The sequence below is a fragment of the Ursus arctos genome, unplaced genomic scaffold (genome assembly GCF_023065955.2).
Source record: "Ursus arctos isolate Adak ecotype North America unplaced genomic scaffold, UrsArc2.0 scaffold_29, whole genome shotgun sequence".
NCBI classification, from domain to species: Eukaryota; Metazoa; Chordata; class Mammalia; order Carnivora; family Ursidae; genus Ursus; species Ursus arctos.
Window position 1 is genome coordinate 23,735,850 of NW_026622974.1, and position 21,968 is coordinate 23,757,817.

Genomic DNA, 21,968 nt, shown 5'->3' on the forward strand with positions numbered 1-21,968 from the left:
AAAGGATATTGACAATTTTAAAGTTCCTAGTAAAAACTGCCAAAATACTAAAGACACAGTTTTGAAATAGTTTAGATCGTAATAGCATTCTTTGAGCACTTATTTCACGATGCTCTTAAAAGTACTGTCTAACTTTTAACTTTTGCTAATCTCATATATTAAAATAATTATTCTTGGGGCACCTCGGTGGCTTAGTTAGTTGGGCATCTGACTCTTGATTTTGGCTCAGGTCATGATCTCAGGGGTTGAGATCGAGCCCCGCCTTGTTGGGCCTGCTTGGGATTCTTTCTATCCCTCTGTCTCAACACCCATCCCACACTGCTCTCATACTCTCTCTCAAAAAAAAAAAAATTATTATTATTATTATTGTAGTTCATCTTATTTGAGTTGCTAGTGGAGTGAGCATGTTTATTAGTTACTATCATTTTGGTTTTGGTATGTTAATGTGTGCAGGTAACATTGCCACAAATATCTTCTCTGTTTTGTTTTCAGTCGTAGATTCTATTTATGATGTTTCTGATAAATAAAATCTCTTATTGTGTACATAGGTCTCTCACAGCAGAGTCTGTCAAATCCATGGATATTTGCCTGTGCCATCAGCACTTTCTCTTCCTCTCTTTCCTTCCTCTTTTCCTTTACTCCAATCGTCATCTCCCTGACACTTCACTGTGAGACTTTAGGCAAGTTTTTCATCTTTCCAAGCTTCAAAGGAACATAAGAAAACAAAGGATAATTGTAAGGAATAAATAAGATAATATGCTGAAGCACTAGCCAGTGTCTGACACACTCAATAATTCTGTTTAAGATTTGTAGTTTTGCTTCATATGACTTCTGAATATTTAGTGTTAAATTAATTGCTTGTTTCACACTTTGTTTTTAGTATGTTTTTTAGAAATTATTTGTAATTTACTGTTGATGTAACAAAGCTATTGAGTATTTTTTATCACATATTCAGGCATAATGAACTCTTATTAATTCCACCAGTTTTTAAATTGGCCTTTCTAGCTAAATAATTCTGTTGTCTGCAAATACAGACAATTTCTTTCTTTTCCCATTATTGTCTGTTGTATAAATGCTTTGAGTCTAATTGTGTTGAATCGACTTCCAAACCAGTATGAAATAATTATTGTTATTATGAATGTCCTTGTTTTGTATTTATTACTTATGAGGATGTCTCCAGAGTTTCATTACTAAGTATGATAGGACTATTGATTCGAGACTTGTTATTTTTCCTAATCATATTAAGGATTCCTAGTTGTTTTTTTTTAAAGATTTTATTTATTTATTTGACAGAGACAGAGACAGCCAGCGAGAGAGGGAACACAAGCAGGGGGAGTGGGAGAGGAAGAAGCAGGCTCCTAGCGGAGGAGCCTGATGTGGGGCTCGATCCCATAACGCTAGGATCACGCCCTGAGCCGAAGGCAGACGCTTAACTGCTGTGCCACCCAGGCGCCCCAAGGATTCCTAGTTTTAAAATAATTTTAATTAGGAAAAGTCGGCAAATTTCAGGCTTCTCCAGATCTATTTAAATGTATTTTTCTCGAAGATTTCTTGAGAAATCTTTATTTAATTCCTCAAATGGACCCTACTTAATTATGAGAGATTTTTTTTTCCTTTCATGCACTATTAATTTCATCCTAGTATTTTATTTAGGATTTTTCACATAAATTATTATGCTTTATGGTTTTTAATTTTAACTGTCTTTGTCATATTTTGCTATCCATGACTTCCTAATTTTATAAAACAAATCAGGTAGCTTTTCATTATTTCAAGTTATGTAAATTTTTGTATATATCAGAAAATAACTGTTATAAAAGTTTAAGAGTAAACCCCACCCCAATGGTCCTTATTTGCATATAGTTCTTTAACAATATTTTCTCTCTTCTTGGTTTATTGGACAATATTTCTCTTGCTTCTTAAATTATTGCTGTTAATTTTTCTGAAAATTATTAATTTCAAAGAAATCCTAATAGTAATATTTATAAATATAATAATATTCTCTTTAATATTAAAATCAATTAATTATACAGTTATTTATTATCCTTTTAATTTTACTTGTATTTTTATTTCCTCATTGGATTTGTTACAGTCTCAAAAAGACACATATATTGATTTTATCAATCAATGATAATTCTAAGGCTTTTCTGCTTCTAATCAACTTACTTCATTTTTATTTTCTTGGAAATCATTTGATTCTTGTGGGTCAGCAATGACTACCTAATTTCCAAATCTCCTAATCTTCTGAATCCCCAAGAGCATTTGTTCTATTCACTGAATGTCTTGGCTGGACTTCCCTGATGAAACACTCCAAGTTTTTCTGTCTACTTTAACTATTTCTCTTCATCTTACTCAATGTTCTGCTTTTCTCTTCCAACCCCAATTTGTGGGCTTTCTCCAAAAGCAGCTCATGGTCCTTATTTGCCCTGTAGACCTCACACAACCTCCATTACAGTAAGAAGTCAGTAAGACCGTACCCTCATATTGACATTCTTAGTTCATCTGCTAACATTTCCATTAAGAAGTTTCACTCTCACCTTCAACACAGAGCAAAGCCATAAATTTCTCATAAGTAATTCCATTTGTGATTTGTTGATTGCTGACAGAAAGTAACATTTCTACTACTTCTAAATCTTTTTATCTTTAAATCCTGAAGTTTTCCAAACCCTCATCCCCTTTCCTCAGCTGCAGACCTCTCCTATATTTGTAGTTGATATGATCTCATAAAAACATCTCCCACTGGTGCTCTCTCCTCTTTATCTGACAGTACCTGAGCTAGCAAGAAAGCCTGGTGATTTAAGTGTATATCCAATCAAAAAATGCTTTCTTTTCCTCTTAATTTACCAGTGATTCCCTTAGGACCTCCTCTTTTTCTTCTTTTGGGAAAAAAAAAATTGTCAGTACTCTTACTTTGGGATGACTCTTAATGGTAAAAGCTGCCCTTGTGTCCCTGGGAGACACTGAAGATTTTAACTCAGTAAATTTGTTCTCAACGGTGAAATCTTTGCAGTATTAGTTAACTCCTGGCACAAGTTCTCAAGAAAAGGTCATAATATCTTAGTACATGTGGCACCCCCCAAATGAGTCTAAAACTTAGAAAATAATGGTAGTAAGAAAATTTTGGTAGTGGAGTAAGGATACACATAATATATTTTTTCTGGTGTCTTTATTTTCTATATGAATTTGAATTGCTTTTATGTGGGGAAAGCATACCCTGCCTTTGTGTACTTACATTTAGTATTGTAGAACAAAAAACATTGGCCTTGAATACAGACATAACTCATTTTGAAATTATTTATATATAGTGTATATATTTTATTTTTTATGCAATGATATTTATTTATGGTATAATGATATTATTAAGCTTTCCTTCATTTCCTCACCTCTACATTGGGTGACAAACTAAGAATTCTTATTTCACAGAAATATTAATGAAGTGGCAAATCCCTTCTACCAAAGGGTAGTGACACAGTAGGTACTAAAGAAATATTCATATCAAAAAAAAAGAGAGAGAGAGAAAAGAAATGTTATCCTCACTTAAGCACAAAGGAAAGGAAGTATTGACACACATTTATGTAGACTCTGAGCTTAATTTCATACAACCACTTTATGTTAACTCTTAATGTATTTGTTGATATTACTTACAGGTTGGTTCCAGGGTGGGATTTAAATAGTTCTAACCACGCTTTTTTAAATAATCTGCTACTTAAAGCCTGGAGATTGTTTTTCATAGAATCAGTGTGAGATTTGGAGGGCAAAAACCTGAGGTCAAGAGACAGCAAGCCATGTCTTTAGATGTCTAAGTCACTAAATTTAGTGAGACACTCTGGATGCCAGCATAAGATCTCTCCATCCTTAGAGGAGGCTGCAAGAGAAGGTTTAGAAATTAAAATGAAAATGTTCATTCAGTTAAGTTATCAAAACTGATTCAGCAGTATTGAAAAAGTGATGTGAGAATTGATGGAGCATTTTTACTTAATCTGGACATTTAACTTCACTAATTTCAGTGGTGTTTGCAAAAAAAAAAAGGTTTATGGCTAGTAATTACTTCTTTAGCTGGTGATGTCTTTTCATTTGCAAATTGTTTCTGGGAAAGTTTGAATGTTCGCTTTTTGGAAAATGACTTTATTTGCTGCACAAAGGTCATTCTTAAATGTCAAACATCATTTGGTAGTTGTTCGTGTTTCATTTTTTAATGTCTGGAAGGATATTTTTTCCAGACTTGTTTTTGAGGTCAACCTAGTGTTTTGAGGTAGTGGGAAATTCTGGTTCTCTGAAACCATAGGGTTTGAGAAAAACATAGAGCACTGTTACACAGAAAAATTAAATTCTTGTGTGATTCAGTTGTGACCTTTATGAGTAATTAACAGATTGCTTGTCTGGTAAAGGAGTTCAGTTCTTTCTCAGCCATTTACTAAGAAGAATTGAGTACTGTTGTGAGAATTTTATTCTTTTATTAGAATTAGAATCAGAAAACCTTTACAATCTGTAGAGGGCATGAAAATTAATGCCTTTTCAGTTTCAGGAACCTAAGGATTGAATATATAAATTTCTCTGATTTTTCTATGCATGTCCTCCAGAGTGAATCTAATATGATCTGGTACTCACACTTTTAAATCCGTCATTGAAAATATAAATGCATCTTCTTATTTATGCTCAATAAAGGAAATTTTAGTGAAGGCAAAATTAAAGACATCTGTTGCCAAGGATGAAAACATTAAGGAAGAAGCAGTATGATACATTACTCACCGTTAACATATTTCCATTATATCCATTCTCATGTGAATGAAACTGTAAGATTTCGCTCTTTTTTAGGGCACCTTAATATCAATTCACATTGTGAGGCTCTTAATTTAGCATATTTTTCTTCCCATGGAGTATCAAGGAAAACCTACAAAGCAGTTGGAAGTGACCTGCAGCTGAGATTATAAAACCTCTGAGCATGTATTAACCTGATTCTATATTCCACCATGATTAACACCATAAAGCCACATATCCCAATTTAGGGAAGTAAGCCATGCAAAGTACAAGGATATAAAATTAATTTTAAAGTTGAAAAAGATTCTGGTGGTCCTATTAACTATATGGCCTTACATGTAGGAACATGGCTTGGGCAACAATTAGATGTGATTTTTTGAGTCCCAAACCCAATACATCTTAGCTGTATAATAATTGATAAGTACCATAACCTATTAAAATCTCATATTTTCCATATCTAAAATGGGTTTAATAACAGAACCTAAATCATGAGGAAGATAACACCTAATTATAATGCCTAACTCTTTGGAAAGAATTTTAGCAACATGGCAGAATGAGCTAATGTGGATGGATCCTAGATCTGCTAAAAACTCATGGAAAGGCTGGATAACATGTCAAGACAGAAAAATGAGACAAGCTGAAAAGAAAGGGAAATGCACCCATAAAATACAATAGAAACAATTAAAGATAAAAGACATGATATTAAGGGTAAGCTGGGGGATTTTAACTATTTTGCAGTTATAAGTTCTAAATGGCTAAGAATTAGGATTTCGGTGCTACTTCATAGAGAGGAATGTGTCCTTGACCTATGTAGGTTTGGGGAACTAAATCAATCAAACTACATAATGCTGGAAGCCTTAATGACTACCCTTTGTTTCAAAGGTGTTCTAGAGAGACTTTACTCAATGGCCCTGGGAAGCAGTGGAAAGGAAGCTTGGCTGCATTCGGAAGTCATGGTTGGGAAATAAAAATTCACCCCCCCCAAAAGAAACAAATACTAGCACATACCATGTGTGGGTACCATGTGAATTTATACTTTTTGATATAGCAACCTAAAACCAAGAAATTTACTGCTGTGGAAGGACACTTTTACACTGAGGCCAGATAGCCATTTCACAGGGGGAAAATACTATGTAAGATGAAACCTCAATAGAAATAAGATAAAATAAAGCAAAATGAACTATAGGAGAAAACAAACACCATGAAGGAGAATCTGCAGACGCAATGCAAGGAGCACAATAAAAACTGGGGCAGAAGGGGGTGGGGTGGGGAGATCTTTAAATAAAGCATCAAAGATACATTTAAAGTGATTTTTAAAAAGAGTGGAAATTGAGAAATAATAATAAAGAATAAATATAGAACAATATGAAAGCAAATACATTTGGAAAAACTAGAATTACCAAAAGTAAAACATAGTCACTGAAATTAAAAATTCATTAGATGGTTTAAGCACTAACTTGGACATGATCAAGGGAAATGCTTGTGAACTGAAAGATAAATCTGAGGAATGAAGTAAGATTAAGAACATTATGATGTCACTCAGTAATATGATAATAATAACATAATAATAATGTCTCCCATTTTTCTCCCTCTCTTTTCCCCCCCTCTTTCTCCCTTCCAAAGCATTTTTTTCAAACACATAACAATGTACAAGATACAGTGATGGACAAGATAGACAAGACTCTTATTCTTATGAAGGTCACATTTTAGTGAGTTCATGAATACTACTATTAAAGAAATAACTAAACAAGAAAACCCAAAACAGGTATTGATACATCCTGTGCAGGGAATTGAGCAGAGAAAGAATTATCATATGGTTTCACTCATTTATGGAACATAAGAAATAGGAAGATCGGTAGGAGAAGGAAGGGAAGAATGAAGCGAGGGTAAACAGAAGGGGGAATGAACCATGAGAGACTGAGAGACTGGGTGTTATATGCAAGTAATGAATCATGGAACATTGCATCAAGAACTGGGGATGTACTGTATGGTGACTAATATAACAAAATAAATATTATTAAAAATAAATAAATAAATAAATAGATAAATGAAAGAAAATAACTCCATAGATACTTTGTATTTGGTGGTCAGCGAGAGTCTCTTAAAGAAAGTAAAATTCTGGCTTAGATAAAAATGACAAGAATGAGTTAGCCATGCAAATATCAGAAGAGTTTCCCAGTTAAAGAATTCAATTAGTGTAAAGAAGTGAACTCTGAGTGTTTAAGAAACTAAAAGAAGGCCAGTGTGTCTAGAGCATAGTGAGTAATGGGGAGAAGGATGAGAGGATGCTTGAGAAGTAGGCTGTGGCCAATCAGTACAGCACTTTTCGTAAGAGCCAGGATAAGGAGTATGAATTTTATTCTAAGAATTGGGAAGACATAAAAGGATGTTAAGAAGAGGATTTACATTATCTGTTTTGCCTTTTAAAGGATCTATCTGTGTGCTATGTGGAGAATGGATTGTAAGCAGGGGAAATGATAGTAGGGGTGGGTGGTGGGACACTTAGGAGACTACTGCAATAGTCCAAGTGCTGGAGGTAGCTGGAAAGGTGGTAGTGGTGGGGATGAAGAGATGTTGACATATTTGGAACATGCTCCGGATGGAGATATGGCAGGAGTTGAAAACTGAGAGAATATGGTGTTCAGGGAAAGAGAAGTGTCATAAACTCTAGGAATCAGGGATAGAACCATGTAGGAATTATCTCTACAATATTCATTAGTCACACAGTCACTATTTGAGCATTCCCCATGATCAAAAGCCTGGTACTTCATATGGCCACCCATTCTTTTTATGCACCCCAAATTGTTAGAGTCCTTCCTATGGATTTGAGTTCCTAATAAACAATATAGCTACTTTACTTATAATCCTTCTGCTACATGACAGGTTTCCAAATAATCAAAGAAAATTACCATTTCTTCTTTTAACCAAACCAAATATTCTCAGTTTTTTATTCTAATAAGATTCTATTTGTATGGCACTTATAGAATTTATAAATCTATACCAAGGTTTGATTATTTAAGTTTTTCTAGCTTTTCTCCTGGATTCAATTCTCTAAAATGCCTTGGGTCCTCAAAAATTTATTTCTGAACTAAGCCTGACACTAAACTACAATTTTTGAGACAGTCCTCACCAATTCTCATGCTTTCACCCTCTGATCACTCTTCTTTCCACATATTTTACTTTATCAATACTCCTCTTTTTTAAATAATGATGATCACAATTAACTGCTAAGTAACCCAAAAGGTCTGAATTCCATACTTTAAAAAATGCAACCAAAGCTTAAATTGATATTTGGCAAAACTATTTCACCATGTTGACCCATCAAACTTCAGTCATCAAAAACCCGTATATCCATTTTAAAATAACTTGTTAAGTCAGGTGTGTCCCAGCTGGGAACACATGCTCTGGCACAAACTTCTGGCAAAGGAATAATAATATACAGAGTACATAGATTTGAAGAGAGATTATAATGAACCAGAAAACAGAAGCTAAAACATTAAAAGAAAATAAAAACCGCAACACAAAAGCGACATTATTTTCCCTCAGAGAAGCAAAATCTTGTTTCTCCCACTTAAGTCTTGGTGGGAAAGTTCACTACAATCAGAGCTAGTGTTGCCTGTGAAAGTTGGGGTGGGGGAGGAAGAAAACCCCAAAACTGAAATAGGGAAGGGTTAGCATGTAAGAGATGCCATTCTTAACCCCTTTTGCCTGTCCTTGGCCATTTGGCCACCTGGCCACCAGCCCTATAGAAACCTCCACTTATGATAATGAGTAAACAACTTTAGACTCCTTGCTTAATTATGTTAAGATTAACATAAGGTGCCGAAAGTACAAAATCAGCAGAAGGACCACATTTAATCTACACTACCAATATGAGCTGCCCAGAGACCTGTGTAAGAATGTCAACTCATAATCCTGGAGTTGTTATCAATGTGATCTCAAATTCTTCAGCCTTCTGAGGACTATCTTTATTATAATTTTTAAACAAATACTTGGCTCTATCTGCCATATAATTTAGAGCTAGAAATTTAATATCTCCTTAATATTCCTAAGGATTCTTTGAGAGATGGCTTACATGTATTTCTTACATATTTTCCTATTCACTCTTATGTGTATTTTAGCTATATTATCAACCATTGCTTTGTAGTTTGCTTCTGGGGCCATTCTTTCTATTCTGCCCCTTGCAAATCTCAACATGAAATTCATCTTCTTTTTCTTTTATCATCTCCTTTACCTATCTCTAACACTGGTTAAGTAAGCTTTTAGTAAAAGTTGGCTCTAGTGGAGAGGTATTTCACCCCAGCATAGTACATACATTAAACCTTAATATGACTGCTATTAAAATTGCTTCTGATAGTCCTTCCTCAAGGAATTTCTAATTTCTCCTCTGGTCTCACCCTCCCACCACTTTTATGGATACCTCTCTCTTTATTCTTCTCCCAAGATCTGTTAACCTCACCTTCCCTCCTTTTTCTATTTTCCCCAATAAGACTCACCTTCTGTCCTTGGCAGGCTCAGTAAATTTCAAACTATTACATTGTTATGGTATTCACCTTTCCAGATCAGGCCCTAGGGTCTATCTTTGCATGACCAAACTGGTCCATCAAGATATTTTGATAAGCCTAAGACAATTTTCTGCATTATTTCTGGTCAGCTTTTAGTTTTATTTTGCTATTTATTCATTTGTGAACTATTTATTTTGAGCACTGTTTATTAAAGATAAATTTGAAGTGCATAGCTAGGAGCAGCTCTCATAAGGGGAATGATCAACTTGTTTCCATAAACGCTAAGTTTGCCAGCAAAGTATCTAGGTGGCACAGTAGTGCAGGTGGTCTAGAAGATGTAGATCGGTCCGTGGGAGTGAAAGACTGATAGTTGTTTGCCTGAAAGTAATACCTTAGTCTAGGAATGGTTGGAACTTCTGAGGGAAAGAATCTTAAGACAGGAGCTGTGGGAAAACTCACATTAGGGAATGAAGAGTCACTAAGGCAATGAAGGAGGAAGAAAAGCAGTCAGGAGGAGGAAGAAATTCAAGTTGTCAACTTTGAAAGCCAAGGGAGGTGAGCATTTTAAGAAAAGTTGTGGGATAGGGGAGGGTGGGAGGGTGTCAAATGCTGAAGGAATCAAGATGAGTGTGACAGTTTTTAAGAGGCAGATGACTTTCAAGAGAGCAGTTTCATTCAAGGAAGGAGGTTGAAGTCAGATTGTCTGACATAGTTGGGTGAGTGGGAGGTGAGGAATTAGAGGGGACTCTTTGGAAAGGTTTCTGTAAGTAGGAAAGAAGTGTTCAGAGAAAGAAATGGGAAGTAATATGTTGTGCGCTTACTCTTTAAAAATCAGAAATCGGGGGTTCAATTTTCCCAGAGAAGTTCTTAGTGAGTATGTAGGGGACTGAGATAGAAGCAGAGTGTAGCTTGCTGTAACTCCCAAACTCCATAGTGAACATGGAAGAAAACCAAGAAAAGGGGAAGATGGCTTAGGAGAAAACACATTCATTCAGTGTGCTAGCTAAAGTGCAGATCTTTGCATTGAAAGGGGACGGGGGTACCAAGCAAACTGAATGGAAAAGTCCAATGTCTAGACACATACTGGTAAAATTTCAGAACTCCAAGAATAAAAAGAAAAATCCTGGAAAAGCTTCTGGACAGAAAAGCAGATTCTCTTACCAAAAGACATCTCAAAGGCAGTACCAGATCCCAGGGTTCAGTGTGAAAGGTATCTTCAAAGTTTAGTGAGAAAAAAAACTTCTTGACCTTAAATTTCTAGGCCTAGCCAAACAAAAATTCAAATGTGAGGGCAAGATAAATCAATTTTAGACCCTCTCTGTTAAAGGATATACTGAAGCAAAATTAAAAACAAGTCAGAGAAAGATCTACAAAGAAATTAACACAACTAATGCTTAAGTATAAATCATTGAAGCCGTGTATAAATATAGCAGTTGGGAAATAAATGACATGCGAGTGTCAAAGCAGAGGACAAGTGACCACATACCCCAATTCTTGTGTTGATTTGGGAAAGAGTACAGATACTGATTCACTAAAGATATTGATAGATTTAGAAATATATTTCAGTACATGTGACAAAATTAGTATATAATGCTTGAATAATTGCAGTAAGAGATCTAGAGGACAAAAAATTCCTATCAATCCAAAATATTAGGAAAGGGGGAAAATGAAGGAAAAAAAAAACAAGATACTTGCTTAAGAGAAACCCTAACATAAGATGGAATAAATAGGTTTAACATTTTAATAAATATAATAAATGTCAGTGAGTTTAATTTCCTATTAAAAAGAAGAGGATCAGATGGAATTTTTAAAATCTAACTATGTATGTCACATATAAGACACTTAAAAACCATCTGGAATATAATAAGTGCCTATTTAATGTTTGTTGAATGATCTGAATTCATTCATTCCCAAATACCTTTGGAAGCATATGGTCTTCTTAAAAAATCCCTCTCCAGTGTAGATGCTGGCTACAGCATAGGTGTATATGTTTAAATAAGTATTAGAGCATTTGAGACCTCACATGCAAAGTGAACCCCGGTTAGTGCTCAGACATGGATCAATCAAACTGTTCAGCACTGATTGACTTGAGAAAATGGTTAGTAGCAACCACCACTCTATTTTACTTAGACTCTAGTGCATGTGTGTCTGTGTACAGACCCATTCATCAGGCTCGATCAGGACCACTAGTCCTCTTCGTCTGCTGAGAGATAGTCTGTATGTTCATGGGCCAATTTCTGACCTGAGAAAAAAACTGTAATTTAGAGCTTAAAAACACTTTTTTCGTTCCTAGAATCCCCTTTTGTAGGAAGAGCATACAGGCCAAGAGAACTTAAGGCTTAATGCTCTGAAGTAAGAGCTGCACCTGCTGGTTCCCCATTGATTTGTCCACCCTCTACATTCAGCATTAGCCTACATTTTAGTTAAAATTGTCTTTAGGTATATGAAGCACTGCTTTGAAGAAGCAAAACATTTTTAGTTCTCTATAGAATGTCACATGGGCTTCAATACTAATAATGATAACTTACAGAAGCAAGTTTAAATACATGTTCATTGATTTTAATTAAATTCAAAACTAGAGAGGAATCATTTTTCTTAAAAATCCTAAATAAATACATGATATAATATATACATAATATGATACACATAATATAATATATACAAAGGTAACATCTATCAGAAATATCATACTAAAGGGGCGCCTGGGTGGCTCAGTCGTTAAGCGTCTGCCTTCGGCTCAGGGCGTGATCCCAGGGTTCTGGGATCGAGCCCCACGTCGGGCTCTTCCTCTGGGAGCCTGCTTCTTCCTCTCCCACTCCCCCTGCTTGTGTTCCCTCTCTCGCTAGCTGTCTCTCTCTCTCTCTCAAATAAATAAAATCTTAAAAAAAGAAATATCATACTAAAAAGTGTCACTTTTTTAAAGCACAGACTTCCTAATAAAAGACTTTTCCTGTAAACTTTTTGGGGGCACTGAAAATTGCTCTGGTTGCCAACAATTTGAACCCAGTGGTCCAAAGATGTACTCAGCCTGCAGTAAGCTGTGACTTGGCCAGTGTTTTGTGTGTGGTTCTAATTCTTTATCTAGTGGGTGTACACCTATCCACCTGCTCACCCGAGCCAGGAGCTGCTAGTGAGCTATCCATCAAACCTTCCTCTCAACCCAGTCACAGTCTTCTATGGGCAATTGCAGTAGCTTCCTCATAGTTTATATTGCCCTAATTTTGTTCCCATAGTCTGCTCTCAATTGCTCAGTCTATCTAAACTTCAAATCAAACCATGATTCCTTGCTTATTGCTTAAACCCCTACAAATATTTCACATTTAATCAAATACAGATACATTCCAAGGTTCTTAGTAAGACGTGAGGTTTCTGATTCCCTCCCCACCAATCCCTTCAGGAATATCTCTTGCCCCTCTTCTTCACACATTATCTTTCATTAATAATAGCAACTTATGATACTAAACCCTGAATACCCCGGCTTAGTTTGCCATATCCTCTACCACACATTTCTTAAGTTCTTAGATCACTGTTGGCGCCAATCCCTTTCCCTTCAGAAGAATTTGGCTTCACATCACTAGGTGACTCTTTCATTTTTGTCCTTCCAGGGAAGCCTGAAAGACGAGTGTTTTGTCATTCCCAAAGCAGCCTTCCCCTCCATTTGGAAATCCCTATGGAATCTACTCTGCCCGCAGAGGATCACTCTGCATGTCAGAAAGCTTGGCAGGAAAGCAACCAAGCCCTGTTCTTGTCAGGAGAATATAGAAATATTTATCCAGGGACAATTTAGTTTACTTTCTTATATGTTAGATTTCCTAGAATCTTAGGGGGCCACTTTAACAATGGGATCTTTCAAATCTTATAGTGTAAGAGATTTCGTTCTCTGCCAAAGGTGTTAAAGCTCACAGTAAAGTATCTTATTTTGCCACCGATGTGCTAGTGTGCTAAATTAAAATCTAACACAGGTCAACAAGAAAAGACATCCAGCTATTAGTGTACTATTAGCAGTAGAATTGGATTTATCATTTATGTGGTTCTACATTTATTTTCTGTATTACCAACAAATAAAATATTTTTCAAGCAAACCATTGCTGGTAGTTTATAAAAATTCAATAGTTATCTCAAAAAGAAATGAGGTCATAAAATGCAATTGACTAATGTATAAAAATATTAACAAATAATTCCTACATGATTACACACATTGATGATTTCTTACATGGAATGGTGCATCCAATTTACTAACATTTCCCAGAAGGACGACAAAATAAGAATAAAAACAATGATTTAAGGGTTTACACCCTAAATTTCCTGGAATTATTCTAAATAAGTTGTTTTATTATATGATTTTCACACACATATTTGAGGAAATCTAAAAATAAATCCATCATATGTAATTATTTCAAAGTTTCTATTTTGAATAAAGATAAAGTATAACGTCATTGTCAGAGAAAATATGCACTAAGTATACTTGAAAATTACTTCTACTAAACATATTATGTTTTATAATTTAACAACTTAATTGAAAACTGAAAACTCATGAACATTTTAAATTTTTCTATAAACATACTAGCAGTATGCCCTTTGACCATTCTCTGTTTTGTCCATTTTTAGAAGGGGCATGAAATTACCCATCTACTTAACAGAGTCATGCCAACTAATTAATAAAATTATTTCTGTGGGAGTATTTTGAAAAACAAGATTCTACTTTGTTATTGTAAGAAATAGCCTGTTGGTTCCTGTAACCAGGTATCTAACTATGGCAATGAACCAAAAAATAATTTGAAGGAAAAAATATCAGTTATCCTCTTAAATTTTAATGCTGGATTTTTCTGATTTCTAATATTTCTTAATAGGTCTTACTTGACTTTATTTTAAATACTTCTTAATATTAATTCAATTTTCTCAAAAACTATTTTAAATATTTCCTGATATTTCTTTTTTTATTATTTAAATTCAGTTAGCCAATGTATTTCCTGGTATTTCTTAATTTATTATCTAGCTCTCGTTCTTGAATGTTTTGGAAATTGTCTTCTATCCACATATTCTATTCCTATTTGGTTCTTGGGGAAAGTGAAATTAGTATATTTATAATCAATAGCATTTTTAACCAATGTCCTTCAGGATTTCAACTAATGGTGTCTAATTTTAATATTCTTTGTTTCTAACATCCATGAATGTTCTAGAAACGTGTTTGATAATACAGATTGTGTTCTTTCCCCCAACATTTCTATCTTTTCATAAGGCACCTGACTATGTAGGCACTCAAATAGTTGTTGAGTGAGAGAATACAATTTTGAAGTCTGATCAAATGTGACAAAACATTTTTTAAATATCTCAGAAAACAGAGAAGTATCATAATACTGATAATCTGGATGATTCTTCACTATCTAAATACCTCCTAGCTATAATATGCACAAAAAATGTGCATGCAAAATAATTGTGACAACTCCATTTCCAAAAAATGTAAAAATAAATGAACACATTTAGTAACTCATGCTTCTGACAAAATATGAACTCAGAATGCATTAAATATAAAATCTTATCTCAGAAAATGCCCGATTGCTTCTTAACAGAATTTATTTGTCTATACCACCATAATCCAACCAGATGATAGAATCTTTCCTTTTCCAACAAGTTATACAAGTTATCCTTACTTGTTATGGTATGACAAATGAAATGTCACTTCAAATGTCCAGTTGCATGGCTTAAAAGATGTATTTTCTCTTTTGAAACACATTAGCAAGTCATTCTAGTTAAGGGTGATATTTAGGAAATTAATATAAAAATAATTTGATTTTGATTAAAATAAATAATTTTACATATACCAAAAGTTCAGGTCATGTTTAGTGGATTTCTGTGGGCTATGAGCTTCAGAATGTCAGAGACTATTTTTCATTTATCTTTGTAACTTTAGTACCTAACACATAAGTAATTACTAAATGTTTACTGACAAAAAATTAAGCTTTGTTTTTAAGGCATTAAGCTTTGTTTTAGGTTAGTGAGATTTAAGATTTTTTAAGAAAAAGGTCATATTGCAATTATTTAATAATAACCTGAATATATTTATGGATAAAGAAATGTTGGCCATCATGATCATACATAACTAACTTCCAAGTACTTCACTAGTTTTTTTTTTCCCCCATCAAGCAAGTTAAAGAAAGGGTTCTAGACATCTAGAAACGTTCATTTTGGAGAAGCAACTCTTGACACGAAATGTATTTACAAAATAAATAAATAATGAACCTCAGGTGCAAAGCCGGAAGTGGTTTTAAAACTCATAAGCTGTATTTCCTTCTCAGAGAAGTTTATAATCTAGTACAAGGAATAAAACAATCTGAAAATTAAAATGAAAGTCCATTATTGGTACAACATGAAATAGAAATTTAGAAAGACAAAGCCTGATTATGATTGGTTGATAGTTCATGGAGGTAGTGCCATTGGAGTTGGACCTGGGCAGGTGCTTTCCTGCAGGCATGGATAGAAAAACAGGTGTTTCACATGGAGAAAGATGATAGAAATGGTGCAGTGGTTTGACTATATCCAAGACAAAAAGTAGTGCAGGTTGATCATAGAATGTAAGTAAGACATAATTTTGAGAGTTTGTTGAGAAGCATTCATGGCCTGGGTTAGGGTGGTTTCTGGGGGAATGCAAAGGCAAGGTAGCTAATAAGTGAAGTTAGTATTTATATCGCAAAATAGATTGCAGTTATAATTTATCAACTAATCTGATGCACCGCTTGCCTACACATTGAAAAGTAAACACTTGGTAAAATAGCAAATGGATGTGTGTACGTTTTCACTTATTGATGACTGTGATTTCACATTATTATAACCCTTGATTTCCAGACAAAAACTTCACAACTAACAATTGATTGTCAAGAGTTAGTTTTCAAGTCTATTTGTTTCTTAATGATCATGTATTTCTGCATGGGGGAAGAGAAGACATAAAACTATTCTTAAGACAACAAATTTTCGAAACCTTTCTTTCACGTAGCTTTGAGTATGTCTTACTTCCAGAGACTACTGTTTTTATCAAGAAGCACATTGAAAGATTGTATGAGAAAAATGTGCCTAAAAATGAAAGTCATCTCCAATCATTTGAGTTTTATACATGCATAGTTATTTACCCACCACTTCATTGATACCATCAATATAAATATATAGGAAATAACCCTGTATTTTCGTAAGCCATGTACCGTATATACATACACAATATTATGATGCACATTACTTCATTTGATTTCATAACTTGCTTTTCATCGCTTACACAAAGCAGATCATCTTTTTGTTTGTTTATGCTATTTTCCTTGTGTAACTAATGTAGTATGTTATCTTTGCCAACTCAGAATCATATGAGTATAAATCAACAACCCATGAAGAACTTCTGTTACTCAGAGAGCATAATATGCTTAAGGTTTACCTCAACCCACATTCACCACATAAGAAAATAATAGCAAAACTAATAGCTTTTTTTTTCTAAGTTTGGATGATCCAACTGGCCTTTATTTTCACTAGAAGTAAAGAAAATCAAATGATCATGAAAGGGAACACTTTTTGGAAATATCCCATTGTGAGATATGGGTTGAACTATAACATTGTTGTTAAATCTTACCATTGACAACAACCCTAAAACAAAGATGTTTTTTTTTTTTTCAAACACTTGGTGCATAAACATTGGCAAAAGAAACTCACTTGGTTAAATAATAGTTTACATGCTTCACTTACAAATTCAGATTGTTTTAGGTCAGAAACAATAGGTCTAGAACATTCAAAAAATACCACCATAGTGTTGTTTTTCCACCCGAGAAAAAGAAATAAATTGTTAGTATGTCTTCTGTCTTACAGAGAATTTAGTTATATCAAGTCATCCTGTTAGTTCTCATTTTTTAGAAGTAGTTTTCCAGATAAATTATATTGACAGAAATAATCAAAATGTTCATTTGAAACCTTTGGTTATACAAAAATATATAATCAAGTTCATAGATGATTAAAGAATTTCTTCTTAAATACTGTGACCCAGTATTAAATATCCCAATGTTGGGATACATAATGTTGATTTTTGATGATGAGTAGAATTGAGTAGAAGTGACTATAGTGAAGAATACTGAAATTTAACTTGTGCTATACCTGTGTTTGAGAGATTTAACTCACATTCCAGCTAATAATATGAAATAGTTCACACAGATGCTGGTATCTGTTTTTAAAGATAAGTATTTTACTTGTGTTTAAACTTCAGAAATCATTAAAAATTTAATATGACACTTCTTAAATTATTTTAGCATTGTCCATCAACATACTCAGGACTTTAAATTTCAAGATTGTAGTCCTGGTACAAATAAATGACTTATTCTTAGAAAACAGATTGGAGGCTACTCTCATGCTGCTGCTGAGTTGAAAAATTGTCTTCTTCTAGAACAGGTAATAAATAAACTTATTTACTAAAAGAGGTTTTAAGGAAAAAAAAGAGGAAGAAGAAGAAGAGAAGAAGAAGCAGCAACAGAAGGAAATGTCATAGGCATGGAAAAAAAAATTTTGGTATCCTTTTCCCTCCCAGTGCCAAAATCACCTTAATGTGACCATCAAAGCCTGCAACTTATTTATGCATACGTATACTCTGACTTAAATGTTCTAGTGCTAGACACACACACATACACATTTAAATGATAAATTCAAGAAGACAGAGGTAAAGCATAATGTTAATAAAAATTACTGCTGAAATTCTTTTGCTGTTTCAGACCCTGAAAATTTTCAATTATATATAATATTTTAAAATACTGGGTAGTACATAAGAGTCTAGATATAAACTTTCCAAGTAGTCAATTTCCAAAATCATTAAATGATATGTGATTAGATGCTTCTTATTAGCATAATGAAACATAGTTTAGGCAGCACATACTGCATACATAAATGAATGGAATGTGAGGTTGTTGGCAGCAATGGAAAATAATGATGGATTTTGCAAGATTAAGCCAACTGACATTTTATGAAAATTTCCATTTCCTGCCTTGGATTTTATCTAAACTGACAAAAACAAACACACATTTAGATTTCTCAGATTTCTCTTGGGATGTTCTCTTGGGTAGAATACCTGGAAAGAATTTCTGACAAATCAATCTGTGAGGTGCCACACTTTAAAATTTATGTGGGAATTCTCCAGGATGGACAAAAATGTGTGCTAGCCTATTTATCATTAAATAAAAATTGTGGGTAGAATTAGTGCTTACAAGACACAGTGCTCTATTACACAAAGTAAGTTGTAATATTTTAGCAGAAAATTAAAGATTAATTGGAAAAGGTAAAATTATACATTCCCAAATTTTGACATTGGTTCTGGCAATATATCTGCCCTGTCATTAGAACATGTTTTACTCAATAATCTTTGTCATGTATTCAAGTCCTGGTCTTAAGGGCCCAACAATTGTTTTTATGTAATAGAAACACCCTGATAGCTTGCCCCTTGGAAATCCCCTTTCTCCTACCCTCCCTTCCCTGAGCCAGAATCAACAACTATCACATAAATTCAGCTTTTGTTTTATTAAAATTATTTTACAGTAACAGTGCCGGAAGCATGGAACTCTTGCAGAGTTCTAAGCATATGAACTTTTCAAAAATATATTACATGGAGTCTGTCTTTTGTTCAACTTATTTTTTTCTCTTCCCCATTGTCACCGAGTTAGGCCCAGATATTTTTGCCTTTCCTAGGAGGTACAACATTAAAGGATTAAATAACAGAAACCTGGAGCCATCTCTTTTTAAACATAACTTTTAAAAGAGAAAACACTGTCTTACATGTGGTTAGAAAAGGGACGAGCAACTATTTGAGGACAGGGCAGGAGAGAATTAGAATTACTTTAGCCACCACATATCTATGAGCTTTTAAAGGACACTAAGGGCAACCCCATCTTTGGACAAATACTCCATTAAGTGAACATTTGTTTACTTTAGGAAAGCCAGGTTAGAGGATTACTCATTCATTCCTCAAGAAAAGTGCTGAAAAACTTGGAGTTGGGGGTGGTTACTACTCAGCAGAGCATCGGCTGTTATGCAGTCAGGATTATGTCTCTGAAAAACAACAGTTAACACTGTGGTTGTATTTTTTCTGATGTATTGCTTGGAAACATTGTCAGAAAAGCGTACGCTATTTGTTAATTAAGCTAACTTAAAACCTGATGTGTCATTCTATCGACTGTTATTATTGTTTCTTGAAATCTTGCTCTTGTTTGTAGATTTTTTTACTTGAGTTTAGAAATATTCCAAGTAGATTAGTCTCGCAAATTTAGAATTGTAGATTTGATCAGTAACTTCTAGGTATATGCAGGAACATATTGCATGAGACAGTAATGTAATTTGTGAGAAATGTCTACACACAAGCTTTCATATACCTTTATTCTGTCTTTAGAATTTGGAATGATGGGAGATCATACAATTAAAAGTCAGCGACCTCGATCTGTTCATGAAAAAAGGGTCCCTCAGGAACAAGCTGATGCTGCTAAATTTATGGCACAAACTGGTAATACGTTAGTTACATTTTTCTATTTATTGTTGTTAATTTAATGAAACCACTGCATGTTTTCATAATCTTTTGCTGCACATTTGTCAGTTTTTGGAGCTGATATTTTTTTGAGCCATTTTTTTTTTTTGTCACCAGTTAAAGTCCATAAATGAAGTAGCTTTGAGTTGAAAAGTGCACCAAAAACATGTGTAAGGTTTATTTTGCTTTCAGTATGGGACATTTAAGATTTACATATTCTTATTTACTTATGTCAATTAACTTCTTAAATTGTATCCTTAAACTTTTAAAGAAAGCCAACAGTTACTTTGTCAATAATTGATTATTATAGGACTTTTCAGAAGGAGAATTTTAAATAGGACTTTAAATGATGAAATTTAATTTAGCAGTAAGATGTCGAGTATTTTTTCAAAAGTCGTACATCATATAAATATTAAAAATAAAATGTATGTAAATTAGAAACTTTTTTCAGAATTTTTTTATTTGAAAAGAGAGTTTTGCTATATATGCTAAATAATAAAAAATTGACAGTCTTTATTAGTAAGCTTTAATACATCCCAAACATTAAATATCAACAAAAATCACTTTCTGGTTTGTAAAATTTTTAATCCTAAACTAATTAGATTACTTTCAAATACCTCCCTTGGGGGGGAAATATATATATATATATATATGTATGTATATAGCACAATTAAATGCATTCATATGTTGGTTCATCATAATAAATGGGCTATAATTCCATCTGTTTACATTGCATGTAGTACATTCTTCGATGAAAATGTATTTAAACTGTGTTATGAACATTTTCAGCTGTCACTTTTATTTCAGGAAATTGCAAACTAACAGGTTTATCTATGTCTTTATAAATTTTTATACGTTCCAATCAGGATGATCTGTTTTACCATTAATATTGAAGTTTCAGTACTTGATCAGCTTGTTGACATGACATGGACTGATTTTGATGAAATTCTCTTGAAAAATGAATATTTCCTTTAGTTTACATTTTCTTAGGATATTTACTCTGAACATTAAATTTGAATCTACAACTTAAAATGCAAATACTCTTAATGGATTGTGCCCTTGGTGAGTAGTATAGTAGGTCAAAGAATTCTTCAAAACAAGAACAATGTTTACAATAACTTCTGCATTAAGGACATATTTTTAGCTTTTTTTAATATATATGTTGCAGCCAGACCCAGAAATGAAGAAAACTTGCTTATCTGGATTGCTTTTGGTGCAGCTTCCTATTTAACAAAATGTGACATATTTTTACTATTTGTTCAAACAGGTCCAAAAGTGCATTGCCAGGGTCAGGTAAATTTTCAAATTATTAAATGTAATTTTCTCCCTTACCCGGAGCAAAAAGTCTCAAGCACTGACCAGAGATTGGGGAATATTTGACTTTAACTAGAGGCATAGGGCATGGGCTGACCACTCAGCCTCCTTCCAGCGCATCTCATAGGACATTTCTGCAATATCAGAGATGTTTTTCCTTTTTGCACAAGAAGTGGCAGTCATTGTCTTGCTGAAATTTATTAAAAGTGGGCTTACTTGGGAGTGAAATGGTGAGCGGTAGTTTTAAATTCCCAATAATGTGGTAAAATTAGTTGATGCATAAATATTATGCAATTTGGCCAGGAGCTTTTGTATAAATTCAGTTTTTGCATTTGCCTGTGACATAAACCAAGAGAATTCAGTTCTCAGCCAAAACCTTTTTTGCAAATTCGAATCACAGGGAACATGATGTTCTCTTAGTGAGAAATTACTAATTTCTGTTTTCATTTACTGGTTCTTTTTCAAGCATTGCTTTGTATCTAAAATATAATAACACTTGATTTGGTAAAGTAGATGAAACACTTATTAAATAGATCCATGAGGAGCATTAAAACCATTTCCTTATATTGTTGACAATGATTTAGAAAAGGCAATGAAAAATTAAAGTTCTGAAAATATCGATTAGATGTTTGAATTGATGTGTAATAAATATTTATTATTTTATTTTAAAGCAAAAAGAGTTTAGGTAAATATAAAAACACATGTAATACTTATTTTAAATTTAAATTATTACAATACTGATAAAAGACTGGAAAACTGCATTATTTTAAATGTTTTTTAAAATATGTAATTTGACACCAGGCAATTATAAAGTTAAAAAGAGAGGGGCTGTTTTTTCCCCTTCAATATTTTCTGAGATTATACTT

The 21,968-nt window shown here is 33.6% G+C and overlaps 1 protein-coding gene across 3 annotated transcripts in view; it reads left to right on the plus strand.

Annotated features, from left to right (window-relative positions):
- ADGRB3 (adhesion G protein-coupled receptor B3) overlaps window positions 1-21,968 on the plus strand; it is a 695,949-nt gene that overhangs the window by 252,450 nt on the left and 421,531 nt on the right. For all 3 annotated transcript variants that reach the window (XM_026507135.4, XM_048219740.2, XM_057303989.1), the window contains one exon: window positions 19,657-19,767. In XM_026507135.4, the coding sequence (XP_026362920.3) occupies window positions 19,657-19,767 (111 nt within the window). The remainder of the gene's footprint in view (window positions 1-19,656; window positions 19,768-21,968) is intronic.